Source organism: Phycodurus eques, chromosome 13 (assembly GCF_024500275.1).
Source record: "Phycodurus eques isolate BA_2022a chromosome 13, UOR_Pequ_1.1, whole genome shotgun sequence".
NCBI classification, from domain to species: Eukaryota; Metazoa; Chordata; class Actinopteri; order Syngnathiformes; family Syngnathidae; genus Phycodurus; species Phycodurus eques.
Window position 1 is genome coordinate 15,147,564 of NC_084537.1, and position 25,120 is coordinate 15,172,683.

Below are 25,120 nucleotides of genomic sequence, written 5' to 3' on the forward strand. Positions count from 1 at the left end.
TACAGCTAAGAAGAAGAAGAAGAATCACCTTTGTTCTCATGAACATGCATGCATGCACAAGAAATTTTTTCTCTGCATTTTAACCATCACAGTGAACACCCACACTTGTTAGTGGAACACACTGGAGCAGGGGGCAGCTGAAGTGCCCGGGGAGCAGTTCGGGGTATCTTGCTCAAGGACACCACAGCCGTGAGGATGTCGGGGGCGGTTCCGGTCGGGGTCTTGAACCTAGGTTCCCCAATGTGGTAGCCGATGATCTTAATCATCAATCATTGGAACACTCAGTTGAAGCCTGTCCTGTCTTTTGACCATGGAGAGATTTATACACAAGCAGAGCCGTTTTGAAGACTATTCTGTGAGCGACAGGAAGCCATTCTCGGCTTATTTGGTTATATTTCCTGCTTCTAGTCATGACTCGAGCAGCATTCTTATGGCTCTTTTAGAGAACCCAGAGAGCAGGCCGTTACAGTAGTCTAACCTGCTAGAGACAAACGCATGGATTTGTTTCTCTAAGTCAGATGGAAACACTATTCCTTTGATTTTGACAATGTTTTTTTAGATGGTAAAAAGCTGCTGACGTTGATTTAATGAGAATGTTAAAGTTCAGGTCTGAGTCCAATATTCCTCCTAGGTTTCTAACTTGAGTTTTAGCGATAGTCTCAAAGTGACTGATAACACTTTCTTTTTCTTTGTTTATGTGGGCTACAGACAATGATTCCAGTTTTGTCTGAGCTATGAGCTAATGTTGACAGCTGGAGAAAATTGTTTTGCATCCACACACTGATCTGTTCGATGCAGTGACAGAGTGAATCTACAGGCTAATAACATACCGTCAGTGATATGCAGACTTGAATGTCATCCCAAAGGTCATAACCATTTGGTCTAAGACACAATTACCAATTTCAACAAAGTATTTCCTGTCCTGGAGATAGGACTTGAACCAGTTTAAAGCTGTACCAGAGATCCACGCCGGTGTTAGATACTGAATTCACAATATGTCTTAATTTGTCTTAGAATGCAATGGTTCCAAATATGACCTAAATGAGCTGTTTATTTTGGATTGGGAATTGCTTGAACAAGTCAAGAAATGTGGAAGGAGGAGGTAAAAATCTCTTCCAGTAATTTGGGGAATTTTATTGTGGAAGTATGAAAATCTTACTGCGGAAAGTGCAGGATTTGGGGAATGTGGAAAATGCTCTTCAGCATTCACACAATTACTAGATCTAACACAATGGCGAAGAAGCTAAAATTACAGAGGTTCATAGTGTATAAATATTCGGAATTATAAAACTCATCATCTAAATATGGCACATTGAAAAGTGAGGACAACTTGAAGGACAACTTGACTGAAGGACAACTTGACTGTGAAAATGTAATGCATCAACAACTTTGCTAACCAATGACTGCCCCTAAATCCCTCGTGGTTGGACAGTGCCCAACAGAAGCCTTGAAGAAAGATGACAAATGAGTCATTTGAAGATGCCCACTCACAGAAAACCTGTCACCACTTATGAGCATCCCACCAGCCAGCCACTATACAATATGGAGCTTCTATTCTGACATGATTCTATTCTAACACTGATATCTGGATAATAAATCAACATCTGGCTCTCTTATTGTGCTTAAATCTTCAGAGAAATTGCCTCATACTGTGTAATATGGTCACACCAAGGCATTTCTTATTTTTTCATCAGTTTCCTAGATTGCTGAAACCAATATTTGTCATCGATAAAACTCCTTGCTCCCCTGAGGGGATTATTGAAGACAAAGCAAACCCACACAAAAAAACAAACAAACAAAAAACAAAAAACACTGATGGGTAGAAAAGGATTAACCAACACCCGCCTCTTTTGTTCCTACCCTTTTCCCGAACGGCCGCCACAATGTGCTCATGAAAACAAACAGGGAGAAATACCTCTTTTATCGCAACATATAAAAGCCATGGGGAAATTTTAAATGAATAGATAAGAAACCTAACAAGCGGAAGAAAAACGAGTTGGGAGAAAAAGGGAGCAAGGCAGACACAAGCATTTGAGTAGACTACCAGTGCTGCAAATCCGAGCCTCAAGTCTAAGCACATCACACGCCCTCTACGCATAAAGCATTCTATATGACAAAGAACGGCAAACAGAGAATGACAGGCTGCTCCCTACAGGCTCTTGCACAGTGCTCATGCTTGCGTTGAGTGTGTGCGTGGATAAACGGGACAGCTTTCTTGTATTCAGTTCCAAAAGTACTCCAACTTTGAATGCAAAGGCAAGTCCTTTATTACCTAATTGCCCCACACTAATTTATAATTACATCAGGGATGGGCATTTGATCAAATTCCTTGGATGGACGATGGAGAACAATCTTTTTTACACTCATTTGAACGATTAAACATTAAACACAACAAAAGTGAGTACACCCTTCACCCCTAGGTGAAACTGTCCAAATTGGGCACAAAATGTCAATATTTTGTGTGGCCACCATTATTTTCCAGCACTGCCTTTAACCTCTTGGGCATGAAGTTAACTAGAGATTCACAGGTTGCCACTTGAATCCTCTTCCACTCCTCCATGATGACATGATAGAGATGGTTGATGTTAGAGACCTTTTGCTCCTCCAAAGATGTTCAATTGGGTTTTGGTCTGAAGACATAGAGAGACACGCCTCACATTTTCGTAGACATATCTACGAAAATGTGAGTGGTGTACTAACCTTTGTGACACTCTATATCATGGGTCACCAATGTTTTTTAAACTAAGAGCCACTTCTTGGGTACTGATTATTGCGAAGGGCTGCCAATTACCGTATATTCCAGATTTATTAGAAAGTATGGATCTAATTTAAATCATTAGGATCCTAGATGATAGCTGTTAACTCATTGATTTTGCAGGTTAGAAATATTTAAACCCTTTTCATCCACTGACATTAAAATGATGTGTGGGGAAAAGCTACAAATCTCCCCACACAGAGTAGCTGTATTTCAGAGCTGGTGGCATGTGGGTTGATCCTTTATTGAAGAACATGTGGGCAGATCTGAAGGGCTTGATTCACTGTGTTGTGAATTTCAGTGAGACACCCAACCCCCCACCCCTCCATACACAAACCCATACACACAAAATCAAGAGAACTAGAAAGCCATCACGCTGAAAGTACGTCAGAAAATGTCCTACTGTAGTTTAAAGAATATTCGTATGTACTATTTAAAAATCTGTGCTAAAGTGAACCGTGATATGGTGAGGGATGATAGTACGATGTATAGTTCTCTTGTGTTTTATGTCAATTTTACAGTAAACTTCAACTTCCTCCAACCAGGTGTTCACTGTATTGGGTCTTTTTTGTTCTTGCTCTTAACTGAATCAACTAAATGCTATGAAAACTATCTGCAGTCACGCATTTTTTGTATTTCTTTTCAATAATTTTGAAAATTGATTTGTGCACGCATGCCTGCCCTTGCTTGACTGCATGTTTGCGCACTGACAGAGCCCATCATGAGTCATTTTGCTCCGGTGCACAGTCTGACTGTGTGAGTTCAGCCAAACTGCTTCTTTTTTTTTTTTTTTTTGCCATAGTGGCGACTCTGCAAGAAGGGCAAAGGGCAGTTTCCATCAGATGGCGCGTTTCTGCTTTTAGTCTCTAATTTTTAATTAATTCAGAGTTTCAACTTCATTGTGAGATTAATGTGCATAAAGAAGCTTGTCTCAGAATCCTGATGCAGTAATCAAACCTTGCGAATGGCCAAAAAAAAAAAAATAACGCAATTCACGTTCTCCATAAGAATTTTTCTAAATGTCGATTTTAATAGTTTAAACTGTAAATATACCACAAACTATGATCACAAAAAAGTTCTACATTATTTCAAACACATCTTACAACATTATCCCCAAAATAATAAATGGCTTGCATGTATTTGATTTGGAACAAATGCCCTGGAAGTGTTGGTGTACATGCTCATGCGGCAAAGACAATCCGCAACTTCCACAAACAACCTAAACTTCGCTCCTCCCCGACATACAACGCTTGTCTCTAAGCCAAGCTGCAGCACTTCAACATACTTCCTTGACACCAATTAATACTTTCCTATTATTCAGGTCTTTGGTGCCATCTTGTGGCATATTAGAGCACAATCGAAACAGCACCAAAAAAACGTGAATAATGGAAGCTGCAGTAGGTTCCACTGAAATAAACAACAACAAATGGTAGGGTTCACTGTATACACCTGGAGTTAAAACGTCAGATGGTCACTGAGCTCCTGTTTTGACCTCATACCGCAAAAGTACACATCGTTTATGTAAAAAAAAAAATTAAAAATGTAACTGGTGTGAGACCACAGAGCACTTGAGCTGTGATAATGTGAGCCTAGAGCAAACAAGCGCCCATAATACAGTGATGTCCTTCTCAGTTAAATTAGCAAAAACTTTAACACTTTTTGAATTGTAATAGAAACACAGATTGTTTTATGCAGGCAAATCGTTTTTAAAAATAGATTCAACTGGGCCTTTTTTTTTTTTTTTTTTTAACAAACAGACTATAATTACAAAGATAACTGGAAAGCATGAAGAAGATACAAAACACAGCTGCTGATGCTCAGAGAATATAATGACTTGGGCTTCCAAAAGCAGGTTTTATTTTTTGGGAATTAATAAAAAAGATCTCATCTAGCTTCATCCATCCAGCCAAATATTCATACAGACATACATTGATCCATACGTTCTACCTCACATATAGTCCATATATAGTATGTACTGTAATTTTGTCTAACGAAGGTCCGCTACTTAAATGCTAATACATAATGCAAACGGTAATGAACCTACATTTTTACCGTAATTATAAACCTTCAAACAACTGCTACTTTAACATGGTTGGAGCAGCAACACATACAAACAGAGCATACAATAATGCTCACAAGGAGGGTTAGGAGAGTCAAGAGAATTTCAGATACAGTGTCTAGCTAGCTACCTTTTTTTTAAAAATGTAGTTAGTAACATAATGTAATGTGTAACATAATGTAACTTGATTACTTTCAATTACTTTTGGATTATTCCAATATCAAATATGCTAGTAAAGACAAAAGAAATTAAATATCAATACAATATATATATATATATATATATATATATCTACATTTGTCTGGCCTTTTTTGTCTCATGAAAGTTTAATATGCATAGGTTTGTTTTTTGTGAGGAAGCCGGAGAGCTCTGAATTCAAATCAAAAACCTCAGAACTGTGAGGCAGACGTGCTAACCACTTGTTCACTATGTTGTGACTGGACGGACAGGAAACGGAAATAAACCTGAGAATTTTGAATCCGGCAACAGTTGCATACTCTACTATGTCACATGTTTGGGACAGTGTTTGCCTGCGTGTATTCTCCAATGAGTAAGAAAAGGTCAAACTGCCATGGAAGGTTGCGCGTGAGGGACCCTGCAGTTGGAGCTGCACTATTTTTGGATCGCCATGACAACTAAAAACGCTGCAGGTGGTGGTATTATTAGTTTATGGTGGGCATTTTCTTTTGCTTCGACTTCCTACGCCTTCGGAGGCTCCCACTGTGTCTCGCACATCCAGTGCAAATTCACTATTGGCTCATGCGTGGAAGGCAGCGTGTCAGTGCGAACGGCTCCAAAAAATAAATAAATGAATTCATTTTTTAAAAATTGCGCTCACAAGTGTGTCTGTCAGAGAAATCGCTCTTGGAAGCTGTCAACCTTTTAATTTCTTGAGTGAGGAGGAAGACATTTCCTAGCAAATGTGCGCCATGTGTTACAGCAAACAGTGATACAGTGAACTTCCATTTGTCGTGGGGGATGTTCCAGACCCACCCGAAGGAGGTGAAAATCCGTGAGATAGACCATATAAAAAACTTCAAATTAGTTTTACCCCTCCTGCACACTTTAAACCCATTTCGCCATATGAAAATATATTTTTAAACATATTTGAACACAACTATTGCAGGCATAAATTGTATAGAAAATGCTGTATGTATTGTAGTGTTTGTATGTTGGATACAGTAAGTAAGTTTGTAAATCACTGTTTATTAATACCTTTAATTTAGGAGTTTATGACCTCATATTATCCCCTTGTTATAATAAAACCCTTCATAAGCATGCCCTTATCGAAATATATGACTGTTTGTTGGCAGGATTACAGAAGTCTACAAGGCCAATTTCCATGAATCATTTCAGCGACAATGACCACTTGCTTGGCAAATTGTGACTTTCCCCCTCCCCCTGTTTGTTATAAAATGCTTGCTAGTGCTATTTTTACACATAAGTGGGACAACACTATTTTAAATAATATATTACAGTTTATGAAAAAAATAAAGAATTCCTATCCTTATATAGCGGTACTGAGACTGTTTTGCTAAGGCTGAACCACTGTTGTAGTATTTAACTTAGTCGTTATATTTCTATTAGCCTAGAAGTGGTTTAGAGGTAGGTGTCACACGGATGCACTATGCGTGACAGATTCAAGTCTTGAAGTCTTAATACAATGCTTCGTCATCAGGCTCGCGTGGTGCTGGTCTGCAATTTCCATATCGTTATGGAAACGAGATGAGATTGTGTGACAAGCAGACGCTTATCACACATTCAGCTGTGTGGATCTGTTATGTTCTGCTAATTGCTTCTTTTCCATCATCTGACCCAAGCGTCCCACTTTTTTCTGACTAACTACAATCTCTGTCCTCTCATTGAGTCCCAAGGCCCGAAATGAGTGTTAAAAGTTGGAAGCCAACCCGTGTTTCAAGTTGAGAGCCCACTCATTGAGATAAGAGAGTGTTGTTTACTCGTCCCAGCCTCGTTACAACTCCCACTCGGGCACACATGGAGAGCTCTACAAAACCCGGCTCTATTACACTTAGCGTTATATTGTTACGTGAATCATCTGCTCAGTTGAGGGTTTACCAAGCAAATTTTACCTCTTTGTTCCAAACCCTTACTTTCTGGTGATAAGATACCCACTACCCCAAAATCACATAAATAAGACATCCCTGGATTAATAAACTCATGTTTTTCTTTTCTTAACAAAAAGTGTTTTATTACATGAAAAACACTTTTTTTCAAGAAGAAAATTTTTCTTTTTCAAATCTAGTTCTTTTTTTTAGAATAACTGCCTCTTTTCCTGAATAAGAGGCGTAATGTTAGATAGATAGATAGATAGATAGATAGATAGATAGATAGATAGATAGATAGATAGATAGATAGATAGATAGATAGATAGATAGATAGGTAAAATATTAAATTCAACTTTTAAATATAATAATAATAATAATAATACAATAATACATTATAACTCTTTCCACATTAAACTTTGACTTTAACATCATATGTATTCAGACTACATCTATGAAAAATGTCTTTGTTCTCTAAGATTACGACTTTTTATCCCGACAAAAAATGTAAAAGTAGCAAATTCTTTCTTTGGAAAAAAACATTTTATTTTCTCACCGAAATGCATCGGTTATCTACGATTGGCTGGTGACCACTTCAGGATTTAGCCCGCCTCTCCGGAGATAGCTGGGAGAGACTCCAGCACGCCCGCGACCCTCGTGAGGAGAAGCGGTACAGAAAATGGATAGATGAATTGGTTATATTCATTGTCATTTTTTTCTGGAAAGTAAGCAAGTATTTAGGGGTTCATGTGGCAGTTATTATGAGGGGGTCATTGGAAAATGTTCTCCCCTGTAAGCGTTTCCTGGACCAAAACATTTTAGAACCCTTACTTTAGCCAACAAAAATGTCGTAATTTTACCTCAAAATAACAGCTTCAAACATATTTAGTGACACAGTGGCCTGAAATAAGGAGTTGAATAGCATCGCTGTCACTGCTATGGCCACCTTGCATCACCTGCAGGTGGAACAGTGTGCACAAAACATCACAACAAATTAAAGTTTAGCCAAGCCGATTTATATTGATGACAGTGACTTAAAGTCGCCCTTTATAAGACAGGGACCACATTGGGTTTCAGTCAAAATGAATGTGACATGGCTCATAATAAGGAAGTAGAACCAAATAATTTCTCCCAGCCAATCAGGAAAAGAAAGCTCCTTGGAATTGTTTACATTTTGTATTTGTATGTTTGACAGTTTAAAAACAAAACAAAAATAAAAATAATAAAATAAAAATTTTAAAAAACAAAGTTGGGGCACTCTCAAGCCAAGGTAGCACTGAAATACCAAAAGAACTATGGCCTCGTCTCAATTTAATCACAAACTCACTTAGTGTGCAATGTGGGCCCATGCAGTTGAAAATAAAGCTATTTATTCTGTTGTACGAATTGCAACAGGTGGATACACATGTTAAACATCCCCTTTGCCATTTACCGCAGTTAACTATTGAGCTGCCTGTCACTGTATGTCGCTAGCATAGATAGATGAACAGAGATACATTATTTGTAGTTATAAATTAATAATGGGATAATTTCGCACAGCACACCTGATGATCTCTCATAGCACAGTGGTTGGGAATCACTGTTCTCGATTGTAGTTCACCGAGTTCACATTCAGCTGTTAAATAATCGTTCAAATCTGCCAAAACGTCTTCCTCTACTTGTTCCTCAGACAACGCTGACACTCACCCACATCCTCCCACTTAACGCCTGTCACTGCTCATCTTCATATTCACAATCAGACCTCTAGCATTCATCATTTTCTTTCTAACAGTGTCTTGTGTTTACACTTAATCAGTTTACGCCACAGGTCGAGATGTTTTAGCAAGAAATGAGTAGGAAAGAGAAGAAGCATTCTTACCGGTACTTCATGCCAGTGAGCTTGGCGGTGGACTCCTTGAGGTTGTGGTGGTAGCGATGGGTGAGGGAACCCAGGCTGCGAGCTATCAGGGCCACGGTGCGAAAGCGGGCTCGAGCCTGGCTGGTGGTGTTGGGGCTGGTGGTGTTCTGCTTACTGTGTTCGCCGTTGCGTGGGGCCTTCAGCCCATGGTCTGTGCACGCGAAGGACACCTGCATGGCTGTGGGCGCAAACCAACGCCGCGACCACGAGAGCTAGCTCCGAGACCGAGACAGCTGCTCCTTTTTATGACGACGTGAAGCTGAAAGTCGGGGCCAGTTCTGCGCTGAGCTGTGGTATCTCATATGGAGGTCACAGGCTGGGAAGAAGGAGCATGAGTGTCGTTTTTTTTTTTTTTTTTTTTGAGGCGGTGCGGGGGTAACTCAAACTGATGTAACAGCCATGCCGTCCTGATTGGTTTGTGGAGACTTAAGAGTGAGATCCTGCGGAAGGCTGACTCCACCTGAAAATGTGAGAAAAGATGGAGAGGAAAGGAATTAGATCATTTTGCCTAATTGTATTCGCCTCACGTCTATTAATAATGTCGGCATTTGCTCACCCAATTTAAACACTGTCACTTGCTAATATCCTATTAGTCTATATGGATTTTTTTTTTTTTTAATCAGGTTGCTCAGCGCTTTGGCTATCTGCTACCAAAACCTATAATGAATGATTTTGCCTTAATACAGTGTTCCCACAAAAATCTGAGGAATAGACTTCTCCCCAAAATAATTATAATTGCCTATAGATGCCGGCAAAGCACTACTTTTGTCTAATTGAAACTCCTCAATTTAATTCAATATAGTTCCTTGGCAGGAAGACACCACAAGATGGTGCCAAAGTAATATCTTTATTGCTTTGGCCTGACCACAAAAGAATAGATGAATTTTTGAGCAAATAACAGAGCTAATTGAAAAATATATATCTGTGAATGTGAATTCATGAATGCCGATCCACGAATGTGTGGGGTTCACGCTACCAGTAACTGGAAAAAAAACTAATATGTTAAGATATTTTTGAAGACGTGGAGAGCATTGTTTTTATTATTACACGTTTCACAAAGAAATATGGCATTCAACATTTAGCAATTTTAGCCAGTTTATGCACATTTTCAGGGGTGCAAAAGTATTTGGACATATTTTTCAGTTCATATTTGGTTCAAACTTCAGTAAGTGACAAACAAAAAGGCTACTGACATGGCCTATATCGCGTACCAGACTGAGCAATTGTTTTTACTGCTCATCAGTCTAAAAGATGTTTCATTCTGAAAATCAGGTGTAGCCACTTCTGTTTTTGTCAAAATGCTCATCTTGGTCACGTGATATGATAAAAAAGTAAGCCCACAACATAGCAAAAATGTATTTAAAAACCCAAATGTGTTTGGAGAGCATCTTTGAAAAGGGGAACAGGCCAAATAATGACACAATATCAAAGAATATCGGCAATATAAGACAACTTCATAATAAGGTTGTCACTATCAAATCTTTTTAGAATTTATTCTCCTATTCATTATTGATGGAATAATCGGATAATGGCGACCCCCTGAGACTATTACTGAAAAAAATAAATAGATTTTTTTAACTACGAACATTTTATTCTCATTTATGAGGGATGGACTTCAACTGCATGTTTGTACTGAGTGTATGGTATAAATTTGGTGTAAGGAACTGGAGACCGCAAAATGCTAAACACGATGAGCATTAGCGTGCAAGGGATTGCCGTTTTACGAAAAAAAAAAATAATAATTTAATGCTAATTACCAATCAGCTCACTCATACGTATCATGTTATATGTACATTACACATCTAACAGAATCTTAAAACTCACTTACAGATGCTCCTTTGTCGTTTTGGGCAAAGTTTATCATTGGCCCAACACTGTGTCTGTCTGCAATAAATGTGAAACATGGGTTCCAGCAGTGCAAATACGGTTCCGGGACTGTTTGTCTATGTCCCAGTGGAGCTTTGAGGCATAAATGTTGTGTTTTGAAGTCAACTTAGCCGAGTTATTCCATTTTTTTCCCCAGCACTACTTCAGAACGTGTTAATTGCTAATAGACCTACACACACCAAAACCCGCTCTGCATAATATGACGCGACAGGCATGCAAATGAGTCAATGAAGCCATCAAAACTGCTCCACCACATGGATCCAAAGCAAGAAAGATGAGCCTTTGGAGTTGTGGAAAGAACAAAAGATTACCCCAAGATTGAACTGGCTCACTGAAAGAAGCAAGCACAGGGCTCCCACTAATTACAACAACTACATTCAGGATAATGGCGTAATGTTGAGTTGTAAACTTAATAATGTATTTTTAGTTGTTTCTATGCCGGTGCACCAAAATATTCTTTAGGTGAAACTGTTCCGTGGTGCAAAAAAATGTGGGGGACTGCTGCTATACAGCATTTTCTACACATTTTATACTAAAGAAAATTTGTTGAAAAAAGTGTGTTTCAATCAGTTGAAATGTGTTTAAACAATGTTAGGGGGGTACCATTCTTTTTTTAAAAAAATGTTTTTATATGGCCTCTTTAAGTTGTGGCTTTTCATTTATTGCGGTTGACCTTCAGACGTATCCCACCATAAACTGGGGTTCACTGTGTAACAACCAGATGGGCACACTGATAGATCAGGTAGTTCAGATGATCTCGACTGATCTCACCTTGGGACCCCCTTGTGGTGTAACCGTCAGACGTTTTCTTACATTGTCTTTTACAGCTTGGAAACATACCTATTAGTTTGTTTGTTTTTTCCGAAAAAGTTATTTTGAAATCATTGCTACTAGTGCATATGGAATCCTACTCCTATTCTGTCAGAACACAAATAGCCACACTAGTACATACAGCAACAAGCTCTGTTACTGGGAAAACTCAATCATTCTTCCACAGACAAAACCCAAACATCGCATCCACAAAACACAAGTCTCTCCCGATAAAAGTGTCCTTACATGCAGTGAGTCGTCATTGACGTGTCTGACACGACACTGCTGACTGATGCGTTTCCTCCATCGAGTGAAGGGTCTCAGCAAAGGTCTCCGCAGACCCGACAAGCAGCTGTGTCCTGTTCCAAAGTCCTCCGGAAGGCGTTTAGCGAGCCCGGCGTGCAAGCGAGAGCGCTGGGCTTGATGATGAAAGGACCCTCGAAGGGTGGGAGTCGAGCAGAGAGGAATGGGAGAAACTAAGACGCATGGTAGCCCACTTGAGGAAGAAGAGGACGGATACGGAGCAGAGTGTGGCGAGCGTAAAGAGCGAGAGGGAGAGATAGTCTGGCTGAAAGAACTGCAGTGTTTTGCTCTGTGCTGCCACACGCTCAAAGAGAGAGAGGAAGAAGAGGAGGTGGCCTCTAAGTAAGAGAGTTGATGGTCGTTTATTTACGGGAAAACACCTCTGGCGTGATGCTAAGGTGCAGTATGTAAGAACCTAAATCGTAAACCCCTTGGGAATGCTCCACTTCACTAATGTCCTCTGAGGCCAAACGCTTGGCGACAATATCTGCCATCACGGCGCATGACCTCTTCACATTAGCCTTTACAATTCATCCCATCTGTGACAAACTGTCCCCTTGTGTCAATGTTGTTTTCTCGCGAACACGCTGAAAAGTCCCAATCAAAGGAGGGCGACTCAGACACGGGCAGATGGGGAGTACGTGTCGTTGGGCGAGGCAGTGAAATAAAGCATGATGAACTAAACAGTTGAGGAAGGCGTCTTTACTTCCCTTCCCTCCACTGAGCTGTAAGGTGACAATGCAGGATTTCATGCTTCATTCAACACTCATGTACCTCCGGGCCAACACAGTTTATTTATATTCTCACGATTGTGTTTGATGGAGGCAAACACTTGTGTGTGTGTGTATATATATATATATACAGGTATATACTATATAATCATTTCAAAATAATAATAATAAATTAAATTACATATCAGCTCAATTGCAGTCAGGTACTTTTTATATTAGGTTTCTGAATTGTGGCAGGTAAGCAAGATATTCATACATGTTGACAGGAGTGTGTAAGTATCGATTATACATTAGGAGGCCACTTTATGGTCACTATATTAGGTACTCCTGCAAAATGCAATTATATTAACTTATTCCCAAAAAATCATTTCATAGTGTTTCTCTTGGCTGCACTGCTTCCACTATGTTTATGTTAGATTTTTTTGTCCAATCAGATTTCAGCCTGTATGTGTTGCCATGCCTAATCTACCCAAGGCCTTCAAAATCAGTAGCGCCGCCTCATGTAACTTAATCAATCAGATTGCAAATTTTGCCTCAGAGGGTTAGATAGCTGGCACTCAATAACATCAGCATTTTACCATCCACTGATTGGTTGGTCAGAGCAAAACCTTTCAACTGCAAAAAACATTTGTAAATATCTGCAGACATTTAAAAACCAGCAACCCTGGTGAATACGATGCATTTTATTTATTCATTATCATTTTATGAATGTTTTTAATCATGCTATTGGATAAACATAGATGCAAATCTGAATTGTTCCACATGAGGTACATTGCACAATTGTGTACTGTTACAGTATATTGCGTTTTTGAAAGGTATTGAAGGTTTCCATAATTGAGACGTTATCGTGATGGTATTAAGAGGCAGATTAAGTTCCCCACAATATAATGCTGGAACATTATATTGCCCTGTTTTGAATGACACTTTTAGAAAGGTATTCGTTTTGTACTTTACAGTGGTGTAAAACTGCATTGCATCAGAATGTGGTGTATGTATTGTTGACACCATACAAAAGATTCTGTGAAATTAATGTTAATGATCAAATGTCATTAAAGATGCACTAAGGCATACCCGAAGTATACACAATGCAACAAGGAGCCTGTCCACATGACAGTGTTTATATTTAATACAGAATGGTGATGAGAGTCGTTATTTAGAGGGATGGAGTTGGAAGTATCGTGACATTTATTTTTACGACATGGATAGCCAACAGCGCCAAAACAACAGATTATAAATGATAATAAAATACGATGACTTTCAATTGAAAATTGTCAAATCTTCATTGACAATGCAGTTTGTTGTGTGAATGCACCACTGGAGATCAAGCGCAAATGCTCGGCCACTCATAATAAGATCTCAGAGTTGAATTATTCTGCTGCATTTTCATGATGATTGATTGATTCTGATGAGGACACCAAAGGCACTTGATAGTGATATTGACCGGAGCCATACGACCAACCGACAGTTCATGTCTTCAAGCCCTCATCGTTGAGGCCACGAGCGCCTCCGAGGCTCAAAACGCTCCTCAACGTCAATCCCATTTCAAAGTGTGTCAGTCAAAATTGTGAAGCAGAACGTGACGTAACCTTCTCACCTGGACTCCCCAGAGGACAGAGACACTCACCCAAAGGCCAGGTTCTCTGCTCTGATTGCCCCAGTGAGACCCTCTGATTGCTTTATGTCCATTTTGTTGCTCAGACACAATCCTCACAAATACAGTGAGTTTGCACATACTCTGTATGATGCTGTGTGCATTCTGGACACGAGGGGTTAGATTAATACCCAGTTTGACTTGACCTTCCGTCTCACACTGTGTGGAACATCTGTTAGTGAAGCTTAAATAGAGCTGCCAATGTTTTCACCAAATATTACCATTCGATAACAAGTTTAGCGCGAAACACTTTTCAATGTGCTAAAGCTAAATGATGTTCACAAATTGACCCTCATTTAAATACAGTGGAGGTTGAATACAGTGCATTTTGATGATTTATTAAATAAAATTCCCACAGGAAATGAAAATAATCTGTTTGAAGTAACATAATAAAACGCCTATGTCATACAAGTGTTAACCACTGTTAGTATGACAATAAAAAACTTAATCTATTCCGCTGACCTTACATAACTTCTGGCCTGCAGTAAAGCCCCTTGAAAAGAAAATATCCGCTAGTAAATGATGCCCCCCACCCACAAAAAAAAAAGGTTTATGATTGCCTAATTGAAAACTCTAAATTGCCTGAAGGTGTGAATGTGAGTGCGAATGGTTGTTTGTTTATGTGTGCCCTGCGATTGGCTGGCAACCAGTCCAGGGTGTACCCCGCCTCCTGCCCGATGACAGCTGGGATAGGCTCCAGCACGCCCGCGACCCTCGTGAGGAGAAGCGACTCAGAAAATGGATGGATGATTGCATTTTTCTAATTTGATTGGTTGGGAAGTTCCTCTTCCTCTTTAGAATTCTCATTCAGGGTACCAAATCTGGTTCCCCACCTGATGAAGCACTACACATATTCTGCAACCCAACTAAAATCATAATCTCATACGTTCCACTGGGTTTCTAACAGACATTTCTCCCACTTATCAGTACTAACCTCCTGTTGAGATTAATGGCACGAAAGCCTTTCCAAGCTGCGTGTGACGTCACTGATGCTGCAGTTCCTACATTCCCTGCGCCGGATCACTTTGGTTTTTCCTCCACACTCCGGAATGTCTCTGTTATCTCTTCTCTCCTCACTCTGCTCTGCCCTCGCTCCTCTCAGAATCAACATACAGTGTGACAAACTCCCTCTCACTTCCAAGTCCATAAACTTTACCACGTGCAGCAGATGATTGTGATGCACGGTGCATGTACCATCCACAAAATCTCAATTACCCTCATTTGTGATGCTACTCAAGATCTCAGTAATGTTAATTCAGAGATTTATTTCTAAATACTACTAATACTAATATGCATATACATTTGCATAATCAACATTGTCCCAGATTATCGCACTACTCGTCACTTTAAACTGCATACACTCCTTGAAGTCTCGGGGCCCTTTGCACAATGGTCATTGCACTGGACTATTGCAATATTAGTCTTTTGAACTGATCTAAGTGCTAGAGGACTCTGCATCTTTTTGCACAATTATAAAAAAAAATAAAAAATAAAAGATGTACCGGCATTACCAGATAACTAGCAACCCTTTATTGCTCAGTGACTGTTTTTTGTCAATGTCTTATTCTCTGTCAATTGACTGTCTGTTGTCGTACTAGAGCGGCTCCAACTACCGGAGAAAAATTCCTTGTGTGTTTTTTGGACATACTTGGCAAATAAAGATGTTTCTGATTATATATGTTTGAAGATCCATCCATCCATCCATCCATCCATTTTCTGCGCCGCTTCTCCTTCTCCTTCCCCAATTAGCACCTTTCTAATGCATCTCACGTCCTTATTATGGCATACAAAGCAACCGAAGGTGAAGGCTTGACAGGTGAGACTGACTGAATAGCATGTTGCGCATACACAACCAGTTATCCCTAAAGTCAAAGCCTTCCGCGCCTCCTATAGTGACTATTGATAAAACACACTTCATGATAAATGACTCAGAGGCTGAGTCTGGACTTTGGGCATGTTGACGTTATTGCTTCTTTCATTTGTCAAGGGGTTACAGCTCAGCCTAAATGCTCTTAGGGCAGGATTTAGTGGCGTGCAATAAACCTGTTCACAAAATAGATAGTTTGTACAGTTTTAATATGAATAAAGAGCGATAACTGAGGCTAAACGAATCACAAAATCACACAATGATTTGATGCCGAGGTAGTTAATCTTAGCATATCATAAAAGGCCAGGAAAAAGGTTAGATTACCTGGCTAGCTAAGAGGGGGGAAAAGTCAGTGTTTGCACAATCTGCAGGTAGTAAAACATTTTTGTATCATTCTCAGTACCACGCTTATTCCTTTTATTGTTAATAAAACAGCCCTTCTTCAAAATTGTGTCATTCATTTGCTCTGTTGGAGTGCAGCAACCCATTAAACTCCACTTTTGGAAATGGAGGATTTACATGAATTTGCTCCCTTGTCCCAAAATTGATCAATGTAATCTGGTAGAAGTGTTGAGTCGAGAATGAAACAGAGTTCACTCAAATTTCTGTTCAACTCAGTAAATAACAATAAAGAAAAATGCACTTTGCATGGGTTTCAATTAGTCAAAGGTGTCCACGATACAGCCAAAAGATACAATTTGATGTAAGAGGTACATTTTTGATATACAGTGATTTTTTTCTTTTGTTGAGTTCCAAGCAAAACAATTTGTTTTAATAAGTGGAAAATGGTGGCAGCAAAATTCTCAGCTAGCAGCAGCTTGGCAGATAGTGAACAATTCTTCGTACAAGAGACTTCAAGCTGTTTATTGCCACTTCCAGTGGAGGTTTACAGCAACATTAAACACACCGTAAAACAAAGGGAAGTACACGTTGTGTATTTAACCAAACTTTCCCTTACGAGAGTCTGCTAGCGTAATCTGAAACTGGCATCACTATCGTGCTAGTTCTAAAACTTTAAACAACTTAGATTTGAACACAAACAGTAGCAACACATGCAGATAGAGCACACAACAAAACACAGGCATAGAATTATCCTCTGCCAAAAACGACGAATATTACTGCATTTTAGTTGCGACGATCTTTTGTATTATGGAATCTGCAAAATAAACACAGTCCGGGCTGTTTTGTTTACCCCCCCCTAAATGTGTCCTTTTGATTGGCTCGCGAAGGCTACGTTCGTGGTCATGTGACTGCCTTGTGTGGTCTGACTGGTGATTTGGAGTCAAATGACATTAGTGATCCCGTTTGATTGGCGCAACGGGCGCCCTATGCGGAAGTCGAGAATGACTAAATACAAGTAGCGAACGGTACGACGATCCTATCGATCCTTCTTCACATGTATACTCAAGTAAAAGTAAAACGTATGGCGTATTTAAAGTACTCTAACAAGAACAGTTTATGGAAAATGTTACTTGAGTAAATGTAATGGGGTAAATGTAGCGTGTTACCACCCACCTCTGCTTGTGTCTAAGGCGCGCACACCAGAAGGAGCAGCACAATGTCCATTGAATTAAAGCATCAAATCAAGATGCACAACTTTTTAATTGTGTATATTCTATTTAACTATATCATTAATGTGTCTTCTTATAAGTACAAGACAGTAGTGTGCTGTTTTTGTTGTTAAAAAAAAACATTACAACATTTTTTTTGGGGGGTGGTGGTGGAAAGCATTAATGGAATTTCCATTTATTTCAATGGGAAAAGATGATTTGAGATATACAAATGGCCAGCATAGACTCCAGAGGGGATCACTTCAGATTTTCAGTTTCTGCGGCTGCGATCATTGTTATGGTTAAAAATTATGGTTGGTTTAAAACAAGCACAAATTCATTCACAGGGATTTAGAGGCACATATACTCGGAAAGTAAAAATTATTATTACAAATAGACATAAATAAGTCACAAATCCCATCAAAAAAGGTCCTGCTGTTGCATTTCAGTGACAGCACTCTGTAAATGTGAGTAAACAGAATCCCATTTAATAATATTGCCAATTGTAACTGCAGACAGCCAGCGTTTCCCCGATTTTCTATGACAATCACATTTGATGCCAAATCTACTGTATCTCATTTCTTATTCAAATCCTCACGCTTTCCATAGCACTGAAATGTTTTCATTTACGAACATCAAGACTTTTTATAGAGGGAATTCGCGCTAAGAAGGAAGCTTCCTTACTGAAATATGATGGAGTGGAGGTGTTATGGTGAAGGTATTTTAAAGCCCTGTTCAACTCTAAACTGTACCTCTAGTGGTTCATAAATCATTCAAATTATTTGAGTTGCCAGAATTGCACATGCATATTAAACGCCTCATAAAGGAACTACTTGATGCGCAATACCCTCTTCCAAATATAAAGTGGAAAAACTACTTCAGTGCATTTGGAGTTGTCAAGGCATGCACCTTATCATATCCTACCTGTCCAACATATTGGCACAAAGGCTGGGCAGACACCTGGATGAAAGCACATGGAAAAAGCTTCTCCTCAGCTCCACACTGGCTGTAAAGCTTCCAAGAGGACAGCTGGTGGCATTCTGGAGTGCGAGCATCGGTTCATCCTTCCTGCTTGCCTGATGAGCTGGATGGGTGTGTGACAGCAGCAATCCGGCTTGGACACCCCCCACCTCTGTCCTGAAATACATACAGTAGGCTTGGATCATTCTCCCTTAGGATGACAGGACAGTTTTGGATCATCGTCAATAAGCTTAGTCATGCTGGGGTAATAATGTGCCCTTAAAATTCAGGCAAATCTAACGCAGCGCAGTGATACAGCGCCAAAGATGATTACAAACTACATAATGCCGTTTATATTATTAGAACTCTTATGTAGGGTGGCCCAAAAGTCTCTGTACACTTTTTTTTCCCATTTTGTTTCAGGCATCATTTGGACAGATGTGAGGCCACTTGCTATTGACAGCTTAGACTTTGCAGTTTTTGTAAGCATATCGTTCCCTTGCCAATGGCTCATAAATTGACACCGGAGCAGTTCCCGCTTGGCAAGGTGTTTTTCTGTCCCAGACAGCAATTCAGTGGCAGTTTGAGAAGCTTTATGGCCGTCACACTGCTGTAACACGTAGTACAATTGACGCTCTCCATGGCATTTGTTCCTGACAAACCAAACAGCGGAAGGCCTGCTACTCCCACCATTGACTAAAATACCGAACTTATTTTTTTATTTTTTTAAATTACGTTTGTTAAAAGTGCACAAGAAGCCTGTGGAGCAGAAATGGCACTGGTAAAGCTGAAGTTTGAAGCAAACAATATTAATGCATTGAATAATGTATCATAAATCAAATCATAAAAATGCATTTGTACAACTAAAGGCCTCGTTCCTTTTATGAATTCCTTACCCTATAAATGACTGTGTAACATGAGTAAATTGAGTCAATATCTTAACTTATTCAATCAATTAAGTAAGATAAACTACATAAATGCCCCCAGCCACTATATGAAGAGATACAGTATGTCGAAAAGTAAAGCGCACCAACCAAAACAGGAGCCATTATTGTATTACCATCCGTACGCCATACCTGTGAGGTCACCTTTATTCTTAGTGGACGGACAAATTAAGACAAAGGAGGAATCTGCCTGAGTTCCGTGGCGGCTCCAGCAAGGCAAGGCCTTCTCGTCTGGGAGGCGAGCCAAGCAAAGCCCCAGGGATATTTTTGTCCGAAATATCAGCATACATCTGTTGTGCACCATTACAAAAAAAAAGGAAAAAAAAAAAAAGAAAAAAAAAGTTGCATCTGATCCACTTAATCTGCTCTTGTAACACTACCTGAAGCAGATTATGGAATGATGTCATACCTTGTGAACCTTTTTATTTTAATTACATGCCATTACTTTTTTTTTTTCATCTAAACTGTGCTGTAAATAAAATCATAAACTTGTTAATGTGTAAAAATGGTGTCTTTGACGACAGAATCGTCAGCTAAATGTGTTTTTCTGTTGTAATAACAACAATATCAATACATGTACCATATTTAATATATTTAATTTAATTTAATGACTTAAACATAAACGTTTAAAAGACATTACATAATTCTACATATTTTTAATATGCATTCTTTGATTTTGATTTAGATTTTTGGATTTTATACAATAATAGAAAGCAAGTCTCAAACCCGACAGTATACAGTATACAGTACAGTATTGAACCTGTCTGCCCTCTCGTGGACAAGAATATGAATCAACCACACTTTCACAGCATAAGAGTGGAAGAGCATAATGACAACTACATAAAACTAGTAATATCCATTCGATTCAACATGTCGCTTCAATGGAAATTTTCAGGTTAATAGAGTTTAGCCTTAAAAGGGGAAGATTGATTGTCTTGAAATAACTAATGAGCAATGAATATGTACAGTTCATAAGTGAAATAAATGCCTGATTGTGAAATGTTCTGATCCGGGCCTGGTAAATGTGATTATCGTTGCAACAGTGCAGCACCAAAAAATAAAAAAAATAAAATAAAAACAAAAAACACAGTGGCAGAAAGGATTTAATAGTAGCACTAAATCGTCAAATAGAACATTTCTCATAAATGTCTTGCGAGAGAGGAGATACAACTTTTGAGATCGAATATTTTTTACACTGAACATATAAGTGAATAGTTATGAACAAAAACAATAAGAATGGTGAATATTACATACGATACCACTTCAACAAATAATAATAAAAAACACTTTAACTTAAAATTTTGCCAAACGCGAGGCCACTTTGGAATCAAATGTAAATCCACAAATACAACTACAATTGTGTTTGGGGGAAAGCCCAGCGTTTTGGAAGGGGGTGTTAGGTTTCAAATGATATTTTGAAACATCACCTTTTCAAGCAGCTGATACTTAAGCAGCCGTGACCACAAAGGTGGGGTCACGTGACCTGCTTTCCTATCGCCTTTTTCTTTCAATCAGATCACCAGCGCCACCGCAATGAACTCCCCTCAACACAATTGTCCTTCTCTTTTTTTTTTTGTGCTATCCCGCACTTGAATCCCACGCTCATGTCATGTCTACATTTTTGAAAGCTCATACTACTTTGGCTTTACTAGACAGACAGGGCCTGTGACTTGAGTCACACGAAAGGAGTCCAACATTTGACATTATGCACTTATTTTATTCTACCCGATCAAGAAGAGGAAATAACAGTCGGTTGCGACATTGTGTCGAGCTACCGCAACACAGGAAGGGCGCTGTGACCCTCTACTTCCTGTGAGCTATAGTTGACATACTGTACCGTACATGCATGTGATGAAATTCTATTCAACACACTTGTCAAGCCAATATAACAATAATATAGCGCACAACCATGGTCTATGAGTCATTTGTATTTTATATTATATATTTTTATTATTATTTCTGAAGAGAACTAAAACACAAATATGAACCAAAATGATCAAATACTTCGGATAATTCTTGTATAATCAACAATTTTCAAACTGGTCTCCAATTCAGTGGGGTAAAATAGCGATGCATATTAGGGATGGGTGAGCGACGACACAGGGTCAAAGTACTGATAGAACCAGTACTTTAAAGCTGAACATTTCACTGAGCACAATGACAGACAACAAAGACCTTTCTTTCTTTTTGACGCACATGACGATTGATCAATGTGTCAAACTGCTGCAGTGTAGCGTCAACTACAGATTGTTTTGCCTTAAGTATCGGTGGCTGATATCGACAGTACCCGATACCTTGAAATAAGGTCAGTATTGGCCTGATACCGATATGTGGTAGCAGTACTCATCCAACACTAACAATAAGCCTAAATAATTGTCAAAGTTATTTTTTAACTTACTGTTACCCTACCAATAAAAAATATTAACGTGCTTTCTAAACAAAAATGTTCTTTATGTGTGTGCAGATTCAAAGTCAGCCAGATCATCGTAGTCTGCAAAGGTTAAATCGAAGCAACTGGACTCTTCTTGTTTGTTGAAATAGTTGTGGTTTTCCTCGTTTTCCGAAAAATTTTAAAAAATGACCGGCATTAGGTTAACGATACGGTTTAACAAATACTAATGCGGGTGTCACTGTCAACCAAATGTTTGCAGAGGCAAAATGTGTACACAGTATAGCTCTCACATTGATGTGTTTGTACTGTACAAGAAGTATGTTTTGTATGGTTTTTTTTTTTTTTTTTTTTTTTTTTTTTACCTGCCACTGCTGTCGCTTCCATTTCTCCCATCAAAATGATGTTTGGTCACATTTGGGGAGGGTCTCGCACACTGCTGACCTGCAGCATGAATCCATACAGTGTTTACAAGCTGCAGCGGCGGTGACAGTTAGAAGACAAAAGCTTCATTGGTGAAGCGAGAGAAGCGGCTCTTTCTCCACAGTGTGAGCGTCTCTTTTCATTCCCGCTGGCACTCTGACCTCCAGCCTGGGCAACGAGGGGGAGACACTCATTGACCGCTTTGAGGAGGTGTTAGCGAGAGATGCCAGCGGACAGCGCGTAAGGCGGATTAAAAGTGGCCGCCGACGTTACAAAAAGGCCTCTCTTCCCTCGAAAACATGCGGCGGGGAGAAGGAAGCGGCTCTCCGGGGCTAAAAACACTTACTGGAAAACCAGCCCGCAACTCAAACACTTCCAAGAAGTGTTATTTGATGCAGACGAGCCAAGATGGCCTCAGTCATTTATTTACTTTGCAAACAAACTGCCCCTGGTGGAACTTATTAATTCTCATGTCATGAATGCCAAATGCCTAACGTCCAAATCAGCATCGAGCACGACATAAACAAACCAAGGAAACAACCGCCCTAAGAAACAGTCGTAAACTTTCGAATGCACGTCCAACTGTTCAGTGTTTGAGTCCTTTTTGCACATCTTGCTGTTCTCTAATAGGGTATATGGAATAATGGAACGGACCAATTTATTCCAAAGGACGTCCACTTTTATGCCTTTCTGTGACTCTTCCAGTCTCGCTGTTGCAACCTTCTGATGACACCTTCCCTTCGGAAATATCCTGTTCAAAGTGTCGAATGTTGTTGTTCAGCTCCTTGTTAGAGAACAAGTTGTGCAAAAAGAAACACCGAACAGGTGGACATGTGCATTCAAAGGTTTAGAGGAGGTCACATTAAGCTCACCTGTAAAGGTTATAGTGCATTTTAGGTTTATCCTGAAATTTCATCTGAAAGCTGAAATTAAACGGTTTGTGTAATACGCTCATTCTTATGACCTTCTTAAATGATTTAAGTGGGAATAAAAAGTGAACCCGAATGAAATAGCAGGTTTTTCTGGTGCAAAAATAACACAACACACTGTGAATGGGCTTACCTAGTGAGGCGTATTCGTATACAGATAGTCGGGCCTAATTTGAGAATTTTTCCTCTCTCTATAAAAGATTGAGCGATTATCCTGAGATGTGGGTGAGTGAGGAGTGATATTTCGTTACCGATCTGCTTGGGAAACAGTCGGGCCGACAATCATTAACCCTCTGATCCATGACTAATGAGACTCCTAGAAGTAGCTGTCCACTGTAGTGCCCGAATGCATCAGAAGGTTAATGTCGAACGGGTTTACGTGCCGATTTTCTTCTCAGTGTGCAGTCTTGCATTTTAAAAATGAGTTAGGATGTAAAAAAATAAAATAAAATTAACAAAAACAGTATGTGTGCACCCCATTTAAGATTAATTCAATCTTTCAGCATGACAAGTGCCCCAAATCGTGCATGCAGATACATCAAAGGTTTTCCGAGTAACCAAATAAGTTTAAAATGGCCCAACCAGAGCACCGACCTAAATTCAATAGAAAATCTGTGGGTTGATCTGAAGAGTCTACCAGAAACGGACTCACAATCTGTGACATTTGGAAGGTGTTTTGACAAACTATTTGTGGACAAGCATCTATTTTATTATGTTTCCCCTTAAATGTTGTTTGTTTTTCAATGTAACTGCATGTTTTATTTTTTAATGTTTTATCTTTTTGATTTCTACTTTATATCTGATGAACCTGCTATTTCAACAGGGGCACATTCATTTTCTACATCCACTGTCCTTACCTATTAAGACATATGCAATGTATCTTTTCATTTTTGGTTTTCACCAACAATAACAATTCAGAATACTGCCCAATCTATATTATTCTGGCCATTTTTACCACAATGAAATGTAAATTACAGTATGTTTTTGTTAGTGCAGTCCTATAAAATGCATGCACCACCAAATGTGTGTTGTTTTTTCAGATTTTAAAAAACTCAATAATGTCGATGCTTTTCATTGGACAGAAAAAAACCTAACTTCACAGTTGTGATGACCAGCACCAAATAAAAAATATATACTTGAGTGCCAAATTATTGGGGATACCTAGAGGATACTAAGGCGTGCTATACTATACCATATGTTAGCAACACTAATCCTTGCAAACTAAAAACATTTATTCATGTGATCATGCATGGCTTCATTTTAAGTCCAGTGTAACCTGTTTTGCAACTTAAGATAAAATGAAGGCTGCAATGATACTACGTTTTACTTTTTTTTTTTTTTTTTTTTAAACAGACCAATTCCCAGTACTTGCATTTAAATTCTCATGGTATCAAATACTAATACTTGATAATGCCATTATGTCATGCAAATGTGCTGTTTTATTTTAAGCACATACTGCTAAGGTTAGAAACACAAACTTTTCATGAGCATAGCATAACTTTCACTCAATTATAACTTTTTAGAATAACAACTTGTCATTACTGACATCTTAACATCCTAAAGGTCTTGCCGCTGCAAGACATTTCACTCATAAAAGCGTCACGCTTTTATGAGTGCGAGTACAGATGTACAGTATCAACCCCAATAGTAGTATTGGTGCTTCCTAAAGTAAAATAAAAAGGTATGCTTTTGAGATTGCTCTTGCATTACTCTAGATCTCATTTGATTTTGAGACAACATTCTTTTTTTTATACTCCAATCTGAAAAAGAGAATATTAGTGATGAGAAAATTTTAGGTTTCCCCAAACTAAAGCTACCACAGTGGATAGTCTCAAGGTGCTCCTAATAAATCATCATGTGAGTGTAAATTGCATTCAGTGAGACAAGCACAGCACTCATTGG

The 25,120-nt window shown here is 39.1% G+C and overlaps 1 protein-coding gene across 4 annotated transcripts in view; it reads right to left on the reverse strand.

The window, feature by feature from the left end:
* The window catches only part of kcnab1b (potassium voltage-gated channel subfamily A regulatory beta subunit 1b), a 45,746-nt gene extending 27,044 nt beyond the window's left edge, over positions 1-18,702 (reverse strand). For 3 of the 4 annotated variants that reach the window (XM_061694742.1, XM_061694745.1, XM_061694744.1), the window contains exons 1-2: positions 11,718-12,034; positions 8,736-9,234 (exon numbers count right to left, since the gene is read on the reverse strand). In XM_061694742.1, coding sequence (XP_061550726.1) covers positions 8,736-8,950 — 215 coding nt within the window. In that variant the 5' untranslated portion in view covers positions 8,951-9,234; positions 11,718-12,034. Of the gene's footprint in view, positions 1-8,735; positions 9,235-11,717; positions 12,035-18,497 lie in introns of those variants that run through there. The other variant, XM_061694743.1, reaches the window with a different exon arrangement.
* Positions 18,703-25,120: the final 6,418 nt, after the last annotated feature.